The 20,540-nt window shown below is 35.9% G+C and overlaps 3 protein-coding genes across 4 annotated transcripts; 2 read left to right on the plus strand and 1 right to left on the minus strand.

Moving 5' to 3' along the window:
* Nucleotides 1–590: 590 nt before the first annotated feature.
* On the plus strand, nt 591–6,333 carry LOC121733128 (acyl-CoA Delta(11) desaturase-like). Its single transcript, XM_042123290.1, has 6 exons — nt 591–816; nt 1,783–1,913; nt 2,212–2,417; nt 2,830–3,015; nt 3,558–3,714; nt 6,166–6,333. Exons 1-6 carry the CDS (start codon nt 591–593, stop codon nt 6,331–6,333), a joined length of 1,074 nt encoding a protein of 357 aa, XP_041979224.1.
* Nucleotides 6,334–12,368: 6,035 nt separating this feature from the next.
* Nucleotides 12,369–13,256, minus strand: LOC121733130 (biogenesis of lysosome-related organelles complex 1 subunit 1). Its single transcript, XM_042123292.1, has 3 exons — nt 12,997–13,256; nt 12,815–12,887; nt 12,369–12,636 (listed from the first exon to the last, which is right to left on the minus strand). The coding sequence occupies exons 1-3, from the start codon at nt 13,055–13,057 to the stop codon at nt 12,384–12,386; spliced, it is 387 nt and encodes a 128-aa protein (XP_041979226.1). The 5' UTR covers nt 13,058–13,256; the 3' UTR covers nt 12,369–12,383.
* Nucleotides 13,257–13,700: 444 nt separating this feature from the next.
* LOC121733129 (pyridoxal kinase) lies at nt 13,701–19,801 on the plus strand. Of its 2 annotated transcripts, XR_006036504.1 has the most exons (6): nt 13,701–14,063; nt 14,221–14,464; nt 17,321–17,587; nt 18,367–18,546; nt 19,121–19,294; nt 19,489–19,801. XR_006036504.1 is itself a non-coding variant. In XM_042123291.1 (5 exons), the coding sequence occupies exons 1-5, from the start codon at nt 13,977–13,979 to the stop codon at nt 19,234–19,236; spliced, it is 894 nt and encodes a 297-aa protein (XP_041979225.1). In that variant the 5' UTR covers nt 13,701–13,976; the 3' UTR covers nt 19,237–19,801. The 2 variants fall into 2 exon arrangements, 1 of the variants encoding a protein (XP_041979225.1); XM_042123291.1 differs by having other exon boundaries at nt 19,121–19,801.
* Nucleotides 19,802–20,540: the final 739 nt, after the last annotated feature.

A 20,540-nucleotide genomic window follows, 5' to 3' on the forward strand; every position in this document is an offset into this window, starting at 1 on the left:
TCCTAACTTAGCAACTAAACCACCTCAGATTATTATCAGTTGGTGCATGCTTCGACTATCAGCTGTTGAATCGTTTGTCCATATTTTTTAAACTTTTGCAGCATAGCTTTTATCACAAGCTTTGAGCGCGGAGACCGAATCAAGAAATTCCGTAACGAAAAACACCTAATATTCGTCTAACGTCGTTTCAGTTCGGCAAAAGTCGGCTCGGTGTGACTCGGTGCTACGTTGCCTGATTTCGGCATAGTGTTTGTGTGCGTACGACTAGTCGTATGCGAATTCTAATTGCATAAGTTGATAAAAAATTATATGCAATAGGCAGTCCTCGAGTGCCAGCGTGTATTTTATCTTAAGTGACTTAAATGTAATAAGTTACCTGGTTTGTACACCTACACAATCTTCTCAATATCTAACAGACATTCGATAAACAAAAGGTTAACTGGAAGAGATTGCTTATTAGCAATAAGTTCGCCTTTTATAAATTGTTGTTTTATGTAAAAATGTTTTTATTTTGTATTTTTTGGTGTGCAATAAAGTGTTTTTTATTGTATTGTATTGTATTGTATTAAGAGATTTATTTTTTCCAGATAATGCCTCCTCTAGTAGACCCCGTACCGAGCGGGGTGGTGTTCGAAACGGACACGCAAACCAACGACCTGGGTCTAGCCAAGGACGTCACCAACCTGAAGAAAGCCTCACCCAAGAAATACGAGTACGTCTGGTTCAATATCTTCTGGTTCCTGTTCCTGCACATAGGCTCCGTGTATGGCGTGTACTTGGCACTGACCTCGGCGAAATGGCAGACTAATGTGTTTGGTGAGTTCCTTACTGATTTACTCGATAAGCTAAGAAAAGTTAAATATAGTAAGATGTTTTGCTACTAAAATTTTAAGTTACCAAATGACGCAACTATAATAATGTTCCCATGGGCGTACCCAGGATTTTAGCTAGGGGAGGGGGAGGGGGGCAGCATAGGTTCGAGAAGATGGTCGTTCTGGCATAGTGTTTCCAACACTTTATTTTGCGCAGAGTAGGTAACACGGTATTAATGACCACATGTCAGGAAAATTGACGTTTATTTTTTCTTCCTGGGGGGGGAAGCTGCTTTCGATTTTATCCTTTTCAGGGAGTATCAGATTCTTCCGGTATATACTCTGTGTGGGCTGTTGAGATTCTCCACAGACCACAGTCCACACAGATAATACAGATCACAGACACACTAGCATGGATGAGTCATGACTTAAAAATTGAACAAAACATATTTGGCTTCTTTGGGTATAATTATTATATCGTGATTCCTTATCAAGCAATAAAAATTATACTAAGCACCATCTGCAAGGTCAATTTAATTTATCAGGTGTGTCCACCTGCTCGAATAATGCCGAACAAAGAAAACAAACATACCTCCGCCTAATTATAATATTATGGATAATGGACGTTTAAATTTTAATTTGGACACTTTTGCCACCTGCTTGAATTGACCAGCTATTTTCAAGTTAATGTACTTTAACACACGTAATTATGCCTCCAGTGTAGCCTGGTCGATTCACCAGTGGCACGTTATAGCTAACCTCTTGACTCAGAAGTCAGGGCCCAGTGGACGAAGACAGGAAAGTTCGATTCCTGAATTGGGAGGATTCGGGACATCAATAAGAAAGGAAGAGATATACGATACAATACCCAAGCATGGCGCAATATCTCTTTTTTTAATGGAACCGGCACTGTTTGCAACAGCTAAAGAACAAACATAGAACCTAAAAAGGTAACGAACTTATGTTCCAGCTTTTTTGGTCCACCTGATGTGTGCTACGGGAATCGGTGCTGGCTCCCACCGACTGTGGACGCACAGGAGTTTCAAGGCCAAGACTCCGCTGCGAACGCTGCTCATGATCTGGCAGACTATGGGATTCCAAGTATGTTCCTTTGATTTGTAACTCAAGATGATGTAGATTCGAAACTAGATGAAGGCGGTATCAATGATACATTCACACGTTGAACTTGAAAGCAACCCGTACAATCCCAGACTTATTCTATAGCTTCTATGGCTCGAACGAAGTTGCAAGAATGCCGTATGTGTCTTCGACGACTGTACAGAGATTTAAAATAACCTGTTCCAATAGAGTATTTGAAGACTTTATTCGGAAAATACTGTATCTACAATTACAATACCCACTGATGAATTTGATTCATACAGTTTTCTTTTCAATACAGGACACAATATTCGAATGGGCGCGCGATCATCGCACCCACCACAAGTATGCGGACACGGATGCTGACCCTCACAACGCAGAAAGGGGGTTATTCTTCTCCCACATGGGCTGGTTGTGCTGCAAGAAAAACCCGGAGGTCATCGAAGGGGGCAGACGGTTGGATCTGAGCGATCTATACGAGGATCCCGTTGTTATGTTCCAAAAGAAGTAAGTGTTGTTTTATACTCTTTACAAAAGGTGAAAGCCAATTTGGTGGGTGTGCCCTATCGATTTTGTTATCACTTGCAATTTCGATTTTTTACTGTATTCGTATATTTTAGGACATTAAATTAATGTTACCAATGTATTCCTGTGATTGACTCTATATCCCTACAAAAAGTTATAGAGAATCGGTCCAGTAGTTTCCGTCGGAGTCTAATATTTAAAGCATAAATTTATGAATATAAAATAGTAAGTATCTATTGTCAACGTGGATATAATGAGGCCATATTATATAAGTTGCCTTTTACTCTTTCGGCTATGTTACAATAACCCCATAAATTCCTCAAATCCCCTAAATAATCTCAATAAACCGAATACAATCAAGTAACCCCTTGGTATTCACGGCAACACATTCCAGGTATTACCTAATAATGATGCCGATACTATGCTTCGTGCTGCCGACCGTGATTCCCGTGTACTGCTGGAATGAGAGCTGGCTGAATGCCTTCTTCATACCGACGATACTCCGCTACACGTGCGGTATCAACGTTGTATGGAGCGTCAACAGCTTCGCACACAAATATGGCTACAGACCGTATGACAAGTGAGTAGATAATATGTTTGTTTAGATATATTGACATACATACGATATAAATATATAATATAAGAACTCTGAAAAATGTGTTGTGTCAGTAAAAACGGTTTTTCTTTCAAGAGAACTAATCCATACTTATTATACATTTGAAAGTGTATCTGTCTGTCTGGTACCTCTTCACGCCCAAATCACTGAACCAATTTAGCTGAAAGTCATGGAGATACTTTGAGTCCCGGGAAAGGACATAGGATACTTTTTATCCCAGAAAAATGTACGGTTCCCGCGCGGTAAACGAATTTTGACGCAACGGAGTTGCGGCCGTCTAACATAACTATTATTTTCGTAAAGCTTTTATAATATCAGCTGTTTGGACAATGCGGTATTTAAAAAACTTTTGTCTTTGTCGCACAAAACAAGCTACTTTCAATATGTAATTATATGGGTGAGAGCTACTTTCAATTAGCCTAAAATAGACTAGGGCCGTTTAGCATAAGCCCCCTAGTCTATTTTGGGTCCAAAGAAATTTTCACTCTTATAATCTACATTCCCAGGTCCCTGAACCCCCGGGAGAACATCGGCGTGTGGCTGGTCTGCGTGGAGGGCTTCCACAACTACCACCACACCTTCCCCTGGGACTACCGCGCCACCGAGCACCCGCTGTGGAACATGCTCACACCCACCATCATGTTCATAGACGCTATGGCTTGGGTAAGATAAAATGGCATAAGCCTCCTTACCTACATCCTTTTTAATCGCACTTTTTTATAATATAGCATAAGTCTGGTTAGGATGACTCCTCCTTACATCCTTTTTAATCGCACCTTTTTATTTATTTATTTTAAAAATTATGCGAGTCGGACTCACGCACAAAGGGTTCCGTATCGTTATAGAGCAAAAGTAGCCCAAAAATTGTGTTTTTTTGTATGTATGAGAGTTAATTATTTAGTTTAATTTAATTTTTTAATAATTATTATTATATTTATAAGTAGATACTCACAACTGAATATTTTGTGAACATTTCTGTCACAAACCTATTTCTATCCCTCATAAACCTCTAATATTCGGCTGAAACAGTAAAGTAGCGATGGTTGAGGGTTGTACAGAGTACAGACTTTAGATATATTAGTATTATCTACCACCACCTACCGTGCCTTTTAGTAAGTCACAAACCAGCAAAATTAAACCAACACATTACACAAGTACCGTTAGATATATTTTTTAACTTGCAACGGGTTAATTTTCAACGGGTGAATAATTAGGTAGATCGGAAAGTAAGAAACTTAAAGAAAATCATGAAAGCTATACTTGAAGTTAAGAATATGACGTAGCCGTGAATTGGTTACTGAATATATCAATTCGTCTACGCTCGACAGTCGACATCAAAGTGGAATCAAATTTTGATATCACTTAATTTATTTTGTAGGAAATTATACCTACATGTATCCTGCATTCGGAATTCTGTTACAGAATAATTAGGCATCTAAATTGGATACGCGAATATGGCTTAAATTAATATTATTTATTGACAGAATTTCAAACTGCTCCACGCCTTAACTTTGAGTAATATTTCATACCTACGTCAAAGCTCTGGAAGCACCCATGTAACACAAATTAACATAATATTATACGCAGTGACATATTAATTATTATATACCTACGGCCCTAGTATTTTGACCAACATGAAGCAGAAAAAACTAAATTATGTTCTATCTTTTGTCTTTATACGTTTGCTAAGTATAGATTATGATAAAAAGTTAGGTTTATTTATCAAAAAGAACTATTTAAGTACTTATAACTTTTACACAGACTACTAATTCCAAAGTAGATTTAAAACTTACGCGAATAGATTCTATTCAAGCGAAACTAAAACTAGTGAAATAACAGCCAGTATTATAAGCGCCTGTATTTTATAATGAGCAAAAAGTTTCAGCATGATAAATACTTTAATTAAGATGGAAGTTGGACTGATTAAAGACTGAAGCGAAGTCAAACGCGATGGCCTAGTCTAGTTTAACACCTCTGAGGCCATTTTTTATTTTTCACAGATCTTTTATTAAAATAAATTGCCCCTGCGATCTAAATTCTAGTCATTTCGTTTTAAAATGAGCAGCATTACTTATTGTTACACAACCGTGGGAGAGCCATGCTTCGGCACGAATGGGCCGGCTCGACCGGATAAATACCACGTTCTCATAGAAAACCGGCGTGAAACAGCGATTGCGCTGTGTTTCACCGAGTGAGTGAGTCTACCGGAGGCCCAATTCCCTTCCCGATCCTCCCCTTTTCCCTTCCCTTCCCATCCCTACCCTCCCCTATTACCCTATTCCCTCGTGAAAGGCCGGCAACGCACCTGCAGCTCTTCTAATGCTGCGAGTGTCCATGGGCGACGGAAGTTGCTTTCCATCAGGTGACCCGTTTGCTCATATTTCATTAAAAAAAAAACCGAAATCGCGTTCTCTTACTTCCTGTTCGTTTTAATAGCGCCGAATCGATTTTGATAAACTTTGATATACAGGGTGTAACAAAAATAAGTGAAAATACTTTAGGGCGTGTACGTGTTCCTTGTAGAGAGTTCACTGTGAAAGTAGCAGCGCTGAAAGACCAAAATTTTTTTTCACTTTAGTATGGGGAAACTCGTGACGCTCGGGCCCTTGCCCATACAAAAGTGAAAAAAAAATTCGTCTTTCAGCGCTGCTACTTTCACAGTAAACTCTCTACAAGGAACACGTACACACCCTAAAGTATTATCACTTATTTTTGTTACATACTGTAGAGATACTTTACCGTAGTAGTAAGAGGTACTTGACAAAGAGAGACGTAGCTACATTTTGTGTTTATTATTTTTACGACCTCTGTGGCTCAGTCACGGGTTCGAATCCCGCCGACGGAACAAAAAGTTTTCAAAGTTACAAAGTTACGGTCTTGGATGTGTATCGATTATAATATTATGTATGATATAATAAAAATCTTAAATACATAATATATTGTATAATATAAAAATATTAAATATATTTCCGTTGTCTGGTGCCCGTAACACAAGTCCTTCAGGGACTTAGCACGGGGCCAGACTGACGTGGTGTGAAGCGTCCAGATATTGTTATTGTTATTAATATACTAGTATTTATATAATATGGAATAAGCAGTTTCATTTATTTTCAGATCGGTCAAGCCTACGACCTGAAGACAGTATCGCCGGAGATTATCAAGCAAAGATCCCAGAGAACTGGTGATGGTACCCACCATCTCTGGGGCTGGGACGACCCAGAATTCACCGAGAAGATGAAGGCGCAGTTTGGGGTGGTACATTCCGAGAAGAAATCCATTTGATACCGCCAGCACTTGGCAAATAGTGTAGAAGAAACCTCCTTACTGATAAAAGGAAATACGCAGCGTCTAAGGTCCACCGTCTTTTCTTGTGTGTGTGTGTGTGTATGTGGTACGTACACAACAGGCAAAGACGGTAACGACGGTATTAATAGTTTTCGCTGTGTATTTTTTTATTTGTAAGTTGGATAACGTATAAAGACTGTTAATTGTATTGGAAAAAGTAAATAAAGATTACAACAATAAAGTAGTTTTGTTACACGTGGACACTGCCTAAACAAATATTTTCAGCTACGCAAATAGCAAAATCACCCATTGTTTCCTTATTTCATTTCCTACAATTTGGTCAAGACATGCTGAAATCATACAAATTCAAATTCTTCAAATTCTTTACTAAGCATACAATAATATACAATAGTATAAAAGCTAGGTAGAAACACACAGAACAAAGAAGACAAAGAACGCTAAATATTCCTTGTATCTATTAGATAATTTATTTATTATACTAGGGCTCGCTTCGCTCGTCCTGATAAATAGTAAAAATCGGCCAATTGCGAGTTGGACTCGCGCATGAAGGGTTCCGTACCACGATAGAGCAAAAACGGTTGAAAATTGTATTTTTTGTATGGGAGCCCTCTTTATAATTTAATTTATTTAAGTTTCATTAAAAATTATTAAATTACAAATAAAACAGAGTATTTCGTGAATATTTCGAAAGCCTATGTATTGCCGTTATTGATATCGAGCAAAAAAATGCCAAAAAATCACGTTTTTTATTAACTTTATTTTGTTTTTTGTATTTTTTGTTATAGCGGCAACATACATACACAATCTGTGAAAATGTCAAAAGGCTAGCTATAGCGGTTCTTGAGTTACAGCCTGAAGACATACAGACAGACAGACGGACAGACATCGAAGTCTTAGTAATAGGGTCTCGTTTTTATTCTTTGGGTACGGAACTCTAAAAATGAACATAAAATACGCGTGTCCTACTCGCACTTGGCCGGTTTATATTCTTGCCCATGAATATTAATAATGCAAAGAGTTATTACTTACCTACTTTCTGCTTCTTTTAATTGAAAACCAAAGAAAATAAATTGAACGCTTGAAATCCTTTTTCGATTTCGCAGCCGGCACCGTTGTAAACGATAAGCGAAAATCAATACCACCTCTTCCATTAGCCCGCCATAATTAATTAAATGCAATCGGGAACCTACTCACTTATTTAAAACATCATCGACAATTCTAATTTCGAATTATGGTCTAGAAATTTCTTGGAAGTTCTCGACATAATATTATTCTATCTGTATATACATACCTATGTTGTTTCAAAAGAACTAGTGTAACAAATTAGTAGGTACTTATAATAATTATTATTATGGGTACTTTAGGGTGAGAAGTCCCTTGCATAGATTGCACTGAGTACCTTAACTGAAGACTGAGTAACTTTTTTATTTTTTATTTAGGTATGTATGCAAATTCATCACGCTGTGTATGGCAGCGTGATGAATCCGAAAAAAAGCTGCTGCTTCAGCGCTGCTACTTTCACAGTGAACTCTATTTAAGGGATACCTACACAGTACCACAGTACACACCCTGTACAGTGTTATCACTTCATACTGATTTATATATTTATATTTGATAATACTGTACAGGGTGTGTTTTAGAAGTACACACCCTGTACAGTATTATCACTTTGAAAGTGATAATACTGTATATGGGTGACACTTTGATTTGATCTGGCAACCCTGCCTCCCGACTATTTTAATAAAATTAAATACCTAAGTTTTAAGATATATTTTGTACTGTAAATCACTAAAAATAAAAATCAAAGTGTTAGAAACTATTGCAACTCTTCAACCCTTAGCAGTATTTGTTTAAAACTGTGTAATTTTGGAAACTAAAGTTCAAGCCAAGTGCAACTGTCAACGTCTGGACGAGTTCAAATTGGAGCTGGATTATTCTCGAGGACTGCCTAATCCCGGGGAGTATTGCTTTTAATTTTCATATCAATTAGTCACCTTTTACAATTTCAACAACTACAAATCTACTTTACACCGCTCACACCCGTGAGCTACGTCCAAAATCACACTTGGCATAGTTTATTTCTCTCTTGGCTTGACGACTAGTGGAAGCGAAGTTGTAGATAAAAACAACAAGCCCAGACAAAACCAAAACTAATATACTATACATACATTATACAAGCAAAAGGACATCCTCAATTATATTTAAAAATAAAGTTTTCAAACGTTGATTTGTACAGTTATATTCAGGTTTAATAACTACTATTTAATCTGTCTATACTTTGTTCTTTGCTTATTCTTTATTATTAATCTTAAATCTTGCCTTTCAAATCTTTTGCTAACCTTTTCCCCTCTAAAATTGACTGTACATGAGTTAAACTGAAATATTGAGGCTGGCTTTTGCATTGAAAGTAAAAGGTGACTTACACTATTTACAATAAAGCCGGTTAAGCCCTAACATATTATATAACTCATTTCAGTGCTCGGGAATGGATAGTAAAATGATGACTCGCTCGGCCGTGGCCCGTCGCACCGAGGAGCAACTTCGAGTAACCCTCATAGAATTAAAGCAATATAAAGAACAATGCCAAATGCTGTTAAGGGAAAGAGATGATAACGAAAAAGAAATAGAATCAGTAATACAAAAAAATCAGGATTTAAAGTTAGAACTCAATAAGTTAAGTCTTGACTACGAGGACATTCTTAAGAAAAACATTGAGTTACAGAATATTGTTGACGGCTTTGACCAATGCAGAGAGGAATATGAAGACTTTCTCAAGACCTCTGCTAACCTCAAAATCAAGCTGAGTAGTGCCGAAGACTACATCTTAAAACTAGAAGAACAAATCCATGCTCAAAATTCCACCCAAACCCAAATCTTATATAATGAGCTTATTTGTGATAAAAGCAACTCTGCTCCTAACACTAAATCAAATCAAAACATTTCTACGATTGATTCAACTAGTGATGATACCTTACCAATATGTACCTTGAATAGTAAGAGGAAATTAAAGAAATATATTAAAATCAAAAAGTGTATTTTTATTCATTTATTTTATTATTCTCACCTACCCTGTGTACGTATCATTTTAGTTAAAATTACTATTCAATAAATTAGGAATGTATAAAAGTTAATCAATATAGCGTCGAAGTAATCCGCTTAGAGTCATAAGCGTCTTCCGTAGCGGGATTAAGGGAATTTTTGCGCTTCAAAGTTCATTCTTTCATTTTCAATCAGGAAATACAATGCTAATCTATTGATTAGCAAAATTAAGATGTTACGAAAGATGTTAAACTAGCTACTAGCTATTTGACCGAGCTTTGCTCGGTAGGTATTCGATGAAACACGAATAAAATGAAGTTTTCCATAAATGATTCCTAGCTAGATCGATTTATCGCCCCCGAAACCCCCTGTATACTAAATGTCATGAAAATCGTTGGAGCCGATTCCGAGATTCAAATTATATTACTTAGATGAATGATTGGTCTCGCGCGCTACGACTAGATACCGTCGGAATACTTGAAAAATGCGGCAACAAAACATACGCCACATCGGGCGTAACCGCGCCAGTCGCGCCGCAAGCTTCGGGTGAGGTAGATGTGTCGATAATTTTCGAAATTTTAAGTTACGTCCGTAGCAAAATGCCAGTTTGCGTAGTAAGACTTAACACTACAAGAAACAATAAAGATACTAGCATCACATACCATCAGTAAATATTATATAAATCGTCAAAATAATATAAGCCTGAAAATTCGGATCGGAGTACCGCTTGATGTTCAGTGTTGCCAATTACCATAAACTAAAAATTCCCAAATTTTTCTGAGATTGTGATTTTTATTTATTTATTTTTTTATATATACATAGCGGCTGAGTGGATGAGCGCATTAAAATCTCTAGCTAGGGTAGCTGGTTCAAATTCCGCCAACGGAACAAAAAGTTTTCAGAGTTCCTGGATCATGAATGTGTATTAATAAATATGTATTATGAGTATCATAATATTATAATAAAAATCTTAAATATATTTTATATTTTATGTACACAAATTTAACTTTTGCTTTTTAGGGTTCCGCAGCCAAATGGCAAAAAACGGAACCCTTATAGATTCGTCATGTCTGTCTGTCTGTCCGTCCGTATGTCACAGCCACTTTTCTCCGAAACTATAAGAGCTATACTATTGAAACTTGGTAAGTAGATGTATATGTAGTGTGGGGTATATATGGATAGGTCTTGAAAAATCATATTGAGGTTTCTTATATAATTTTTTTCTAACCTGAATAGTTTGCGAGAGAGACTCTTCCAAAGTGGTAAAATGTGTGTGTCCCCCCCCCCCCCTCTAATTTCTAAAGTAGGGGCATAATAAGTCTAGAAAAAATATATAATGTACTTAACATTACTATTAAAACTACCAACGAAAATTGTTTTGAACGAAATCTAGCAAGTAGTTTTTTTTATACGTCATAAATGGTAAACCTTAAATTATCTTTCATTAAATCAAGTGAAACATAAAAATAAATCAAAAACCTTTTAATTTCATAAAACATAAAACCTATTGTTGCTGCGGAACTTTTCATGGGCACTTGGCCGGTTTTTTATGACTGTTTCTTAACTTTCGTTAAACTTCCTACCATTGTTTTTGAATTGTTTTCTCATCAATATTGTACCCATTATATTTCGTTGACCTAAACAACGTTGTTATTTTATCGCATTCTTTTCGAATGGACTTTATTCCAATGGTAAAGTTTATCTGGTGATTGAAAAATCAGCACTTACTATACAATAATAATAAATTACAAGACCACAGCAACTAATTTTTCCCCATTGATTGGGCACCAGTCACGTATCTGGCAACCCGATTATCTACGCACACAACAATATTTGTGCATTGTTTTACACACACTACAATATTGAGTTGCCGGCACTTGCCGCATTCAGAAATCTGTTTTTTTCTATATAGCGCGGTATCTAGTCGAGCGCGCGCGCGAGACCAATCATTTATCTAAGTTATATTACGCGTATATATACAAGAATTGCTCGTTTAAAGATATAAGATATCAGGTCAAAAAGAACGACGCGGAATCAACGCCAAGTAGTTTTTAACTCGATAAATATACATTTAAAAAATCCGCTAGTAGGTACACTCCCTCGGTAAGTCAGTGTGGCTAGATTTGAATATTAAAACTGCCATCTAATTTAGTAAAGATAATTAAATTATGATAATTTAGTATTCTAAAATCAATGAAATATTATGTTCTGCATTACATAAATCATAACATTTCGTTGTCTGTTCGTCTGTCTGTCTGTCTCCAGGCTGTCTCTCAAGAACCCCTAGACTAGACTTCTGAAATTTTCACATTAAAATTAATATTTAAGGGGGGCTCCCATACAACAAACATGACTTTTTTTGGCCTTTTGCTCGACATCAATAATGGCCGCAGCGGCAGCGGCAGCGGCACCGCCACCGCGCCGTCGCCGCTGCATACTCATCCTTGTATTTCTATGGGCCCTTTTCACACGGCGAGCGGTGTCGCAGTTTTCAACAAACATACGAGACTAGTCGGACCCATGATCGCGCCGCAGTGCGCCGCGTCGGCGAAAAACGCGGCCTCTGCGCCGCTGTGTGTAAACACGCTTACAGTCTGTCAAGAAAGTGACGAAAATAAAAACTGGCAACATCGTAGTGTCATCCCTTTTTTCTTAGATTGATTAGAAAGGGATGACACTACGATGTTGCCACTTTTTAATTTCTTCACTTTCTTGACAGACTATACTTTGAAATTTTTACAAAATAATTAATTATATGTGTAGATTGTGTACTTTAAAAATGTAGATATAATAAATGTAATTACTTAGAATATAAATAAATAGTTAGATACAATTTAATGAAAAAGCAAATGCAAACTGTTGAGTTATTTTAACATGTAAATAATGCTAATAATAGTAATAAACATCATCCAGCTTTATAATAAAAAGTCAATTTTGGTACATGAATGAACATAAAAATTAAAAAACACAAATAATTCTTACTTTATTTATTGTGTGCTATTACTGGGTGTTTCCTGAGTGGTCTCGTAAGCCCTTTCCAGTGTGTCAGTAATAATTTTCATATCACTCTCTATACTCCGGGCCCAGTTTTCGACATCACCTATTTCTTTTAACGCGCTACTAAAGTTCTCGACGAGTGCTAACCACTGCTGTGTCTGCTTCGAAAAGTTTATAGCTCCTTGGTGTAATAACTTTGCTTCGGCATCTAATTTCTTTTGATTTAAGTACGCCTGAGCTACCCTGCAATACAATCAAATATATAAGTATATATATTATATGTATTCAGTGAGTTGAGTAAGAAAGTTGTACATGGAAGGAAAGAAAGTTGTCCCATGTCATTCCATCAGGAATGACATGGGACAGTTCATGTTACTATGACAAGAAAAAAACCAAAAATCTTTAAAAATATATTTCTTACCCAACATTAAGATGATCTACCAGTGCCTGGGTTAACTCATTGGCAGCTGCGATGCATTCTTTTCTTTTCTGTTCTAGAATACACAAAAAATATACAGATTATAACAATTGATTAAAGAGCAAGTTCTGCTAATAGAATTAGTGTTTTATATAGAAAACTCAGATTTGTTAATATTATCATACCTTGAATGACACGTTTGGCAGCCTGTTTAGCTTGGTGTTCTTTTATCAGAGACGACAACATTTTATCAGACCATCAAGAGGGTAATATGCAGAAAACTTTCCTTATCTTGAGTAGGTACTTATGTAAACTTCAGAATCAGTACGGCACACAAATGTCTGCTATATGAAAAGCAAATTTAAAGGTAGCAGATAAGAATAATTTATAGTTTTTATTTAAAATTAAACTCTGATTTTTATCAAGCAGTAATGTTGTTTTCATAATGTAATTTCTTGAATCTTGACATTTGACAATTTGACAAATCAACCAAGAACCAGCTGATAATGGTCTTCGTTCCATTTTACGAACATTTATCATCTATTCATATTTAATGTCCTTTTCATTTTTATATTCTTTCTCATTCGCAATTTATCCAAATTATCTGAATTGTAGCTTGATTATTATTTTTCTGTTTTTGTAAAAACTTTCTAGTAACCTATCATTACTCATTAGAATTTAATGAAAACACTGCTTAGTAAAAATAGTTAGGTAACGTAAAATGGAGCGATCACGTTTTTGACAGGTATCTACTGTCACTTGTCAGACTTCTGACGTCAGTACTCAGCTCCAGCTGTCAAGATTCGTTGGTGAATGGTGTCTTGGATGCTTAAACCTATAGTTTAAATTAAGTCTATGCTTGGATGTGTCTTGGTTGGGGAGGCTTACGCCAAAAGAAGAAGAAGATTAGTGGAAAAGTTTTTAAAGTTTATCGTAAAATTCACAAGTTTGTAACAAATATATAGGTACTAGTAATATGTGGCCTACATCTTAAATGTGTCTGAACATTTAATCTCGAACAAAATAATAACTATAATAATAACTGATAAATACAGATAACATTGAGCGTAAATATTACGACTGCCAGAGTATTAGGCATTTATATTTCAACATCACCAATATCTATCACTCTGGGATAAATTTATTATATTAATATTATTGGACAATGTCTGTACAAGCTAAAGTACTGTCGATTCAGAGTCATGTTGTCCACGGATATGTTGGAAACAAAAGCGCTGTTTTTCCGCTTCAGGTAAAGCAATATTTACTATATATTTTTTAATTTTAATTTTATTCATACCGCGAATAATACTTAAAAAATAATATCGTTATTATTTTAAAAACTACAACAGTACCTAAAATAGTTTTCTTGCTTTAATTTTATTCATAATATTCAATATATTTCACAGGTTTTAGGATTTGAAGTTGATGCCATCAACACTGTACAATTCTCAACACACACTGGATACAAACATTTGAAAGGCAATGTCTTGCAAAATGAAGAAATGGAGGAGCTCATTGAAGGCCTCATTTTGAACGATGTTCATCATTACACACACTTCCTAACGGGGTACTCTAGATCACCAGACTCTTTAAGGCGAATTGCAGAAATCATTCAAAAGTTAAGACAGAAAAATCCACATTTGGTTTATGGTAAGTTTAACTTTATATGAGTCAATAAAAATGTTGTCACTCTTGAATTATTATTAAGCTTCTTTTTAACTATTCAATAAAAATCACTTTTAGGGTTCCGTACCCTAAGGGTAAAAATGGGACCCTATTACTGAGACTTCGATGTCTGTCCATCTGTCTGTCTGCCTCCAGGCTGTATCTTAAGAACCACTATAGCTAGACTTTTGAAATTTTCACAGATTGTGTATTTCTGGTGTCGCTATAACATCAAATACTAAAAACAAAATAAAATTCATATTTAAGTGGGGCTCCCATAGAACAAACTTAATTTTTTTAGTCTTTTTGTCTCATAATCCATAATGCCAACATGTATTTTCACAAAATCCTCAATTATATGTGTACTTTAATATTTTATAATAAAATAAATAATTAGGGGGCGTCACAAACACAAAACACGATTTTTTCCATACTTTCACTCTATAATGGTACGGAACCCTTTATGAACGAGTCTGACTCGCACTTGTCCGATTTTTAAGACTCATATCTTTTAAGGCAGTACTAGCTATATATAATATGAATATTTTACTGAGATAAACAAGATATTGTTGAAATTTATTGTCATAATATCGTAGTATGGTTGTAAGTCGTCACATAATAGATAGTACAGTCAATAATCTTGCTACTCCTTGACCTCAATTCTGTGTTTACTCTTATTAGAAATGTTGTAATCTTTAGCACATTTTATTGATATGTCCTTGTTCACATAATTATGGATACATTGTTTCTTCTTGTGTGCTCACAAGTGCAATGTTTGAATAAAACTATTTCACTCAAAACAAAATGTGTAGAGATGATAATATATCTTTAAATAATAAGGGATTTTACTTAAAAGTTTATCTTAACAGTTGACCTTCCTTGTATTTGGGTTGGCCTTGATGCTTACAGCTTACTGTTGTTTTGTTTTTTACATAATTTTTTTAAATATTAGGGTTCTGTTTTTATTCCCCATACTAAAAACACAACTCTTGCCGCTTTCGCTTTATAGCGGTACGGAACCCTTCATGCCCGAGTCCGACTCGCACTTGGCCGATTATAATATTATTAATAAGTGCATATAATTTATTATGTGTGCCTAATTAGTAAATTTACTAAGTAACTTTTAATTAGAATCAAGTAATAAAAAATTATAATATGAAGTAAAATAAGTACTTATGTACAATATTATAATATTTTTTTCCGTAAAAGCAAGATATTTCTGCCATAAACACTGCCATCACAACAGGAAAATTAATCATGAATCATAAATCATACTACAAAACCCTAAACCCCCGCTTATCATTTTCTGTCTGCAGCATTGCACACTACCCGACACCTGTAATAGAGAAGATTGTCAATATCTTATCATAATTTAACAAACAATCATATAATTTACTTCAGACATGTTTATCTAGTTCCTGTTTTAATATTACTATCTGTTATATATTTTATAGATAAGGAATAATCTTGTTGTCTTGTGACTTGTAATTTTTGTACTTGTTTCCTACCTAACTACAATTAATCAATGACATGATATTATTATGTCAAGATACTATGTAAGAAATTTAAAAAATCTATGTTACCGATGCTGATATTACCAACTGCAACCTAAGATAAATAATACTAGCTATTTGACCGAGCTTTGCTCGGTATTCAATAAAGCAGAATAAAATTACATTTTCTAAAAATGATTCCTAGCTAGATCGATTTATCGCCCCCGAAACCCCCTATATACTAAATTTCATTAAAATTATTGGAGCCGATTCCGAGATTCCAATTATAAATATATATATATAACTCAAAGGTTGACTGACTGACTGACTGACATAGTGATCTATCAACGCACAGCCCAAAGTACTGGACGGATCGACCTAAAATTTGGCATGCAGGTAGATGTAATGATGTAGACATCTGCTAAGAAACGATTTTGATAAATTCCACCCCAAGGGGATAGAATAGGGGATGAAAGATTGTATATAATAATACAAGCGAAGCCGCGGGAAAAATTTAAAGATATAAGATAATATAATATAAAGTGTGCTAACACCTTTTGAAAACTTTTGAAAACTTTTACCCCCTTACTAATAAAAATATTTAAACAGCAAATTTTTAAACAAGGCTGTTGTTTCTGATATCTATGTTGGTAGGTGAGTTCGTGTATAACAATCGAAAGAATCGAAAAATTAACTCAACATGGTACCACTTACCACCTCTTATAGAAATACGTATGCGATAGCGCGATCTAGGCGACTCTTGGCATCATCTAAATTTACGCATAAACACCCCCTTACAACCCCTTTTTCCAGTTAAAAAGTAGCCTATGTCCTTTCTCAGGCTTTAGACTATCTGTGTACAAAATTTCATTACAATCGGTGCAGTAATTTTGGCGTAAAAGCGAGACAGACAGACAGAGATACTTTCGCATTTATAATATTAGTATAGATTTATAATTGGAATCTTGGAATCGGCTCCAACGATTTTCATGAAATTTAGTATATATGGGGTTTCGGGGGTTATAAATCAATATAGCTAGGAATCATTTTTAGAAAATGTCTTTTTATTCGTGTTTTATCGATAACCGATAAACTGAAAAATGTGACTCTTCCTGACATCTATTGGCGAATAATAATAGTATTTTGTGACCAACTAATTGCTTTAACAACACAACAACAGCTAAAGTTATTCCAGCAGATGGCGTTGTTAGGTAACACGAATCAATGAGTGTTTGCTTTACCGAGCAAAGCTCAGTCATCCAGGTACTTTATAATAATATTAGTATGCATGTCGAGTTATAAACTTCCTTTAAATGAAATAAGTACATATATTCATAAATGATTTCAGCATGTGATCCAGTAATGGGAGACAATGGGCAAATGTATGTGCCGGATGAGATTCTGCCAGTGTACCGAGATGTGCTAGTGCCTCTAGCAGATATACTTACACCCAACCAGTTTGAAGCTGAACTGATCACTGGTATATCCATGAAGAACCAGGATGGTGCTGTGAAGGTTATAAAGGCACTGCACCAGCGTGGAGTAAAGACTGTCGCGTTGTCCAGCACAGAGCTTGGAGATGATCAGAAAATGCTTGGGATCGCTAGCAATAATGGTATTATTATTATATCTTCATTATAAATCCTACTTGCGCGAATCCGTGCCCTGATGGTACTATTTTTAGGGTTCCGTATCCAAAGGGTAAAAACGGGACCCTATTACTGAGACTTCGATGTCTGTCCGTCTGTCTCCAGGCTGTAACTCAAGAACGGTAATAGCTAGAGAGTTGAAATTTTCACAGATTATGTATATCTAATGCCGCTATATTTTCTCAAAGTCAGTTATAATATGAGTACTTTACATACAAAAACACAACTTTTGGCCTAATTTTGCTCTATAATGATACGGAACCCTTCGTGCGCGAATCCGACTCGCACTTGACCGATTATTTTCAACATTAGCACCTTTCATTGTTAAATCAAGTCTGTTTCCAATCATATAATATGTAAATGGTATAAAATGTTACCAACGTCGAATCTTTTAATCAATAAAAAGATAAATTACGAAATTAAAATCTTAACTAGATAAACCACAAATTTTCCAGCCTAGTGAGCAGGCTGATGATTATGAATCAGAATTCAGAACCCTCTGATCTTATAAGTCAGTCTTTCAATGTTTGCATAATCTATACTAATATTATAATTCTGCAGAGTTTGTTTGTTTGTTTGTTTGTTTGAACGCGCTAATCTCAGGAACTACTGGTCCGATTTGATAAATTATTTTACTGTTGGATAGCCCATTTATTGAGGAAGGCTATAGGCTACATTTTATCACGCATATCATATTATTATTTATTTATTAAGAGATGCCTAATTGGAGTCTTAATATTTTCAGTGACATGCTACAAGATCGAAATCCCGAAATTGGACTCCAACTTCACGGGTACAGGGGATTTGTTCGCCGCACTGTTCCTTGCCTGGTCACACAAAACCAACAACAACCTCAAACTGACCCTCGAGAAAACCATCGCTACCTTACAGATTATCGTGAAGGATACATACAATACTGCCAGAGGTAAGCGAGATATACTTTTACTCCCGTTTAAGGCTGCGTTTCCACCAGAACTGAGCTAAGCTGCGTTGCGAGAAATGTGTTTTTAAAAACCAATAGAAACGCTTCATTTGCCATGACCTCGATCAGCGCAACGATTTTATTAGTTATTTTAAAACACATTCCTTGCAACGCAGCTTAGCTCATCTCCTGTGTAAACACAGCCTTAGGCTGCTTTTCCACCAAAGATGTGCGAGGATGCATAGCGAGGGATGTGTTTGTAAAGAACCAATAGAATCGCTTCATTTACTTCGCCTCGGTCAGCACAGCTCTGGTGGAAACGGCTTAGCCTAACACCGTCGTTTCGTCAAGCTAGTGTCGTAGAGCGGGACTTGACATAACCCGACCAAAAAACGCAGGTTTCCCATCTGCCTAAAAATCAATTGCTCTGATAGTAACTTATCCCGTGGTTTTGTGTCTATTATAACTCACACGTTTAATGATTACTTCAATTAAATAAAGGTTATCATTAAATCTCTCCAGTGCTGCCGTAAGTAAGCATAAGCAAATTGCTCTAGTTAAAGTTTGTTGTTTTCAGAGACCTATCCCACTGGTAAAATCCCGGCAGCCGCCAGAGAACTACGACTGATTCAAAATAAGAACGCCATTGAAAATCCCCCAATCACAATACAGGCTACGGAGATTAAGTTATAAAAATATGTCACGAAAGCAAATAATAATATCAAGTACAAAATATCAACAAAGATGTTAAGTAAGTATAAACTGTTAGATGAAATCGTTTATATACGCTTTCAACTAAAAATGTTGACAGTACTTACTTATGTATTAGAGGTGTTGTTTTAAATTTAAGTTTACGTATATTTTGCTTGAGCAATAAAAATTAGAGATTGCATTAAAAAGACAACAACAATAAATGAGCAATAAGTACTCAATATAATGTTATAGGACTTAAGGCGCCAACCCACCGCGGCGCAAGCTGTGCACGGCCACGCGCACGCGTGGACGTGCACGGATTTATTTCTTTGACTACGTGGGTCAACGTTTCCACTGCCTATGTACACGCTTCCGTGTATCCCGTGCATACAGGTCAGTACGATAGTTATCGTACACATACGATAATTTTGTGCGTACGTACGATGTACGATAGCATATTATTAATGATAAAAATTATCGTATAATCTGCGTACGAACGCAGATTATACGATGATTTTTATCATGATGCAAACATATTATATTTTTAAACATACTGTATAGTGAAATTGCATAAGTGTGAGCACCTCGAACGAGCCAGCTTTAGTTAACTGATCTATAGCATGCGTAGCGTGGCCAGCGTTGAGCTACGTGTGCACCATATTCGAGCAAGCTACGTGAGTCAATTCGTGCGTAGCGTGTGCGTTGGTTGCAGTGGACACAGTCACACATATTTTTTTACAAAGCGAAGCTCGACGCACGTAGCCTCTCCGTGCGCCGCGGTGGAATGAAGCCCTTATAGGTATGATAGTAGTTCCATTATGGATAAGAACTATAAGCATTATGTAAATATTTTTGCCTCAGGCAGATGCAAAGATGACCAAATATGTCTTCCAATTTATACACTAATAATATTCTAATCATTATGTATTCGCTAATTGCTGTGATAGATTTTATTGTCAAACTCAAAATGTTTGTGAATGTCATAGATTTTACTTTGTTATAGTTTATTTGTTAATAATTACTGTTCAATAAATTATGATTATCAACTTCGTATAGTTTGAATTTAGTTACTAGTGTTACAACAAAGTAAAAGGAGGGGAAGTAAGTTATCTTCAGTTCATATCGGCGGTACCAGCCTCTAAAACTCGCCGAGATTTTGTTGTGTGACGTACGTGGCGACGCATTGATACTATGGCGCACACATACAAGCCGCGCGCGGTGCCTTTGTATGAAGATAACTTACTTCCCCTCCTGTTATTATGGTTACAATCATACATTTTCCGATACTAAAGCTTTTGCAGTGC

Source organism: Aricia agestis, chromosome 13, assembly GCF_905147365.1.
Source record: "Aricia agestis chromosome 13, ilAriAges1.1, whole genome shotgun sequence".
NCBI lineage: Eukaryota > Metazoa > Arthropoda > Insecta > Lepidoptera > Lycaenidae > Aricia > Aricia agestis.